The sequence below is a fragment of the Lactuca sativa genome, chromosome 3, assembly GCF_002870075.4.
Source record: "Lactuca sativa cultivar Salinas chromosome 3, Lsat_Salinas_v11, whole genome shotgun sequence".
NCBI lineage: Eukaryota > Viridiplantae > Streptophyta > Magnoliopsida > Asterales > Asteraceae > Lactuca > Lactuca sativa.
The window spans coordinates 81,575,510-81,580,055 of record NC_056625.2 but is presented as its reverse complement, the minus strand read 5'-3'; the positions used below and the strand labels follow the sequence as shown (position 1 = coordinate 81,580,055).

Genomic DNA, 4,546 nt, shown 5'->3' with positions numbered 1-4,546 from the left:
GGAGAGATAAAGAATTTGGAAAATTTTCCAGTTTCTGCAGGATCGAAGAGTGTTTCATAGTTGACTTCTACGATGTTGAGAGGTCCACATTCAATTGGAATGTCATTCTCCATGATAAACTTTGTTTCATTGAGAGGAGTGGTCCTCCGAACATAGAAATCATCAAATTTTACGTCAAAGATTTCTTCTATGATTCTTGTTCTTCAGATCAGAACTATGTATGCTACCTTGTTTGTAGAATACCCAAAAATATTCCTTCTTTTGATTTAGGTGCAAATTTGCTCATATGTTCTTTGTTGTTGTCGACATAACACCTGCAACCAAAAATGTGAAAGAAATGAACATTTGGTTTACGATTGTTCAAACTTTCATATGGAGTCTTGTTGAGTCCTTTGTTGATGATGCTCCAGTTTTGTACAAAGCATGCTGTTGAGACTGCTTCTGTCCAAAAATAGAGAGGTAGATTTGCGAAGTTGAGCATTGGACAGGCAACTTCTAGTAGAGTTCTATTTCTTCTTTCTACCACACCATTCTGTTGCGGTGTGTAAGAAGTTGAGAAGTTGTGATTAATTCCTTTTGACACTAGGAAGTCATTAAGAAACTGATTTGTAAATTCAGTTCCATTGTCACCTCGGATTCTTCGAATGTGAATCTTGATTTGTAATTTAATTTCCTTGATGAAGTTGATCAAAGTATGCGGTGTTTTTGATTTTAGTCTTAGGAAAAACACCCAGGTGAAATGAGTGAAATCATCGACTATGACCAGAATATACTTCTTATGATGTATGCTTACCACCATTAAAGGACCGCAGAGGTCAAGATGAAGCAACTCCAAAGGTTCAGTAATGGAAGAATCAAGTATCAAAGGATGAATTCTCTTGGGTTGCTTTCCAAATTCACAAACAGGGCATAAAGTGTCGTTGTCAAATTTGAGAAGATGTAATCCTCACACCGTATCTCCGGTAACCAAATTGTTGATGTATTGAAAGTTGAGGTGAGCAAGCTTCCTGTGTCATAGCCAACTGACCTCAGAGATGGCTTTTGATAGAAAACACAGTTGTGGTTTTTTTATCACTAGAGATATGTCTGATGGGAACATCGTTCCAGCAGTCTTTGATTTGATTAGTCATCTTGATCTATCTTTCGTCATTATGTAGCTATATTCTTCATCAAATTCAACGCGATGACCAGCTTTGCAGAATTGCCCAACACTGATGAGATTGTGTTTTAACCCTTCGACATAGGTAACTCTTTGAATTGAGAAGTTTCCATTTGTGAGGACACCATATCCTTGAATGGTTATGTTTGCATCATTTCCAAAAGTTACATGACCACCGTTTGTGACTGCCTTAAAGTCACAAAGGTATTCCAACATTCCTGTCATGTGCAACGAGCATGCGCTATCTATCAACCATTCTAATTCGTGATCCTCCTTGCTATTGTAGCCTATTTTGATGATAGGTTTGTGCGAAATAAGAGCATCTTGAGATGTAACGATCATAATACTATGAAGAACATAAAACATGAGTAATTCCATGATTTACTTGAAAGAGAGAAATAAAATATTATATGAAGAACATGGGTTAGGAGAGATAACTCTCCCTTGGCAGGAGAGATCCCACCACACTCTCTCTCACTAGGAACTACATTTTGTGCACTTTTACTTACAATAATACATGACCATATCTCTCTATTTATAGAGAGAGATACCTTACACACAATACAATAAAAGGGAATAAAATAACCTAACTATCACACATAATTTGTAGAGCATTTCCATGCTCCAATATTCTCTCTCTAAATGCTCACAAATGATGAGGGATACAAATAAGTGATAAAAGGCTAAAATACATAGTAACCAACTAGCAAGTGTGGTAATAAAATTAAACATAATGAGAACCAAATGCTAAAATGTCTCTAAAACTCTGAAGTGTATGTGATCTTTGATGCTGGCCATGAATCTCTAATCGGTAAAGGTCTTCGGCTTCAAGGTCACTACTCTTGAGGAAGAAAAATAAGATCCAAATCTTCAAACTAGTCATAACCCCAATGATCAAGTAGAATATCCAATCAGAAAACACTTCGGCATCAAGAAGTCTGAAACATATATGGTTCTCGAATCATAATACACCCAAAATTCTTCAAAAGAATAACCAGTTAAAATATGAAACATCATGTTGTAGAGTATGAATAATAAATAATCTGGATCCGGTATATTTAGTAATGCCAAAAACTTGATCATGATGACCAAGAACCAGTGCCACATCGCATCACTAAATAAATCATCGTCTTCAGAGGTCTACAAAAATCCAAACTCAAACAATCATAAAAACATATTCGGATGGTAACATAATATTTTCTCCCTATTTTTGATAACCAACGACCAGATATCAAAAATAAACAAATCATCTGGATGGAGAGTGTCAGATACCAAGAGCTTTACATGCTCTCCCTAGATGTATGAAGAGTCTCGATAAAACAAGAGAATGAGAGTAATATAAATACTCTTAGGTCATCTATAGCCGGTTGATTCTTTACTGAAAACTGCTTTAACGAATACCAAAGTAACAAATAATAACTTTGCATGAAAAATCTATGCTGTGCTGAAAAATATTGATGTACCCAAACTGAGGTGCCAACAAGGGCGAGGCTAGGTAATGCAAAGGTGGGTCAGTTAACCTACCTAAATTTTAACATTTTACAATAAGTTATATTTAAAAAATATGTAGGACCTATCTTAAATATTTTGAATGACCTACCTTAATGTGTTTTGGTTTTACTGATTTGGCTCGGTCCTTTCACCACCAATTTGTATACATGTTGCAACAGTTACTCTTTTAGTTGTACTGACCCGATTGAAACGGATTTTCTTTTGAACTGGTCAGGTTGAAATCAGATAGGGAACCACATAGTTTTCTACTCTAGACTCGCCACTGGATGCTAGAACTCTCAAAGTGATCTTCAATAAATAAAGTCCACATGATCAAGAAACATTGTTCGTCAACCGAAGATCAAGAGCAACAAGTCATAAAAATCCCGTAAAGCGAAGGTTGCGAAACAGTTTTGTTGATCAGACGCAACTGCGGTACAATCCTTGCAAAGAAAAATATGATGTTCGACTGTGGTATGGAGTAATCCTCATGGAAAGAATAAAGTTCTTCCAATATAATCAGCAAGAAGTAATCCAATGTAACTATCATAGGTTGGGTTGTGGCAAAAATTGGTATTAAAAAATAATTGGTTTTAATAAAACAAAAATAAAGAAATAAATTGGTTTTAATAAAAAAAATTGGTTTAATAGAGAAAATAAATGGCTAAGTTATTTGTTTGGTTTCAGCAAAAAATGGCTAATAAAAAAATTGGTGTTAATTAAAAAATAAGGCTGAGAGGGGCTAATTTTCGGGAGGGGGGTCTTGAAATGAGAGGGGAGAAGGAAGGCTGAGGAGGAAGGAGGATGGAGAAGAGTTACAATCAAGGAGGGAGGATGAGGGGTTAGTATCGAGGAGGGATACTGAGGAGTAAAGGTAGTCTGCGGGTTGTGAGGGGTAAAGAAGATGAGAAGGTAGTCTGTGGGTTGAAAGGGGTAAGGAAGAGAGGTACCGAGGAGGGGAGGATGTAGTATGGTTGTGGGTTGAGAGGGCTGATGGCTACCGATGAGTTGCACTGAGGAGGGGGGGTCTTCGGGTGAGAAGGTCTCCGGGTATGAGAGGGTCTCCGGGTATGGGAGGTTTGCGGGTTATGAGAGGCTCTCCGGGTATGAGAGGGTCTCCGGGTATGAGAGGTCTGCAGGTTATGAGAGACTCTCCGGTTATGAGAAGGTCTCCGGGTATGAGAGGTCTGTGGGTTATGAGAGGGTCTCCGGGTATGCGAGGTACGTGGGTTATGAGAGGCTCTCCGAGTATGAGATGCTTTTAGCTCCTCGGGTTGGCTTTTCGTTGTCAGATTTTGGTACCATGATTCGTGATAGCATTTTTGTATAAATTGATGTTCTGGTTATTGTTGTTCAGGTTGACGATGAGTTTGGTGATTGTTTGGGCTTTAGTGGTCATGTCAGTTTGGGTTTGAATGGTTCAGAACTAGGTGAGTTAGATGATTTTAAGGTCTCGACGGCCTTTCTCGATGGTAGTGCTAGTTGAGTTGCACGAATCAAGAAAGAAGTGATTGTTAGGATCAGCTCGAGGATTACAGTCGGAGGCTAAGTGATTGGTAGATGGAAGACATGTTATTTTCGAAGTTGAGATTTAAACCCAACATGGGGCTAGATGGTTGTGGTCTTTCGCGGTAGAATGACAGTATGGGAATGCAAAAAAGGATTTTTGTTGTATGGTTGCCTTGAAATGAGATCAAGGGACTGCTTTCTTTGGGTATAGGTAGGTCAGGTGCTAGCTGATGGTTGCAGGTGATCAGGGAAGTGAATTAGGAGTGCTAATTTTGTTCTCTATGATGTATTCCGACTATGAGAATGAATTGACAGATAGGATTTGCAGGCGAGGTGTGTGGCGGCTCTTTTTTTTTCTAGATAGAGAATCAGTGTTATGAACAGATT

General features: G+C 38.2%; 1 protein-coding gene across 1 annotated transcript; it reads right to left on the bottom strand.

The window, feature by feature from the left end:
* Positions 1-1,126: 1,126 nt before the first annotated feature.
* Positions 1,127-1,537, bottom strand: LOC111904606 (uncharacterized). Its single transcript, XM_023900356.1, has one exon. It carries the CDS (start codon positions 1,535-1,537, stop codon positions 1,127-1,129), a length of 411 nt encoding a protein of 136 aa, XP_023756124.1.
* Between the last annotated feature and the right edge of the window lie 3,009 nt (positions 1,538-4,546).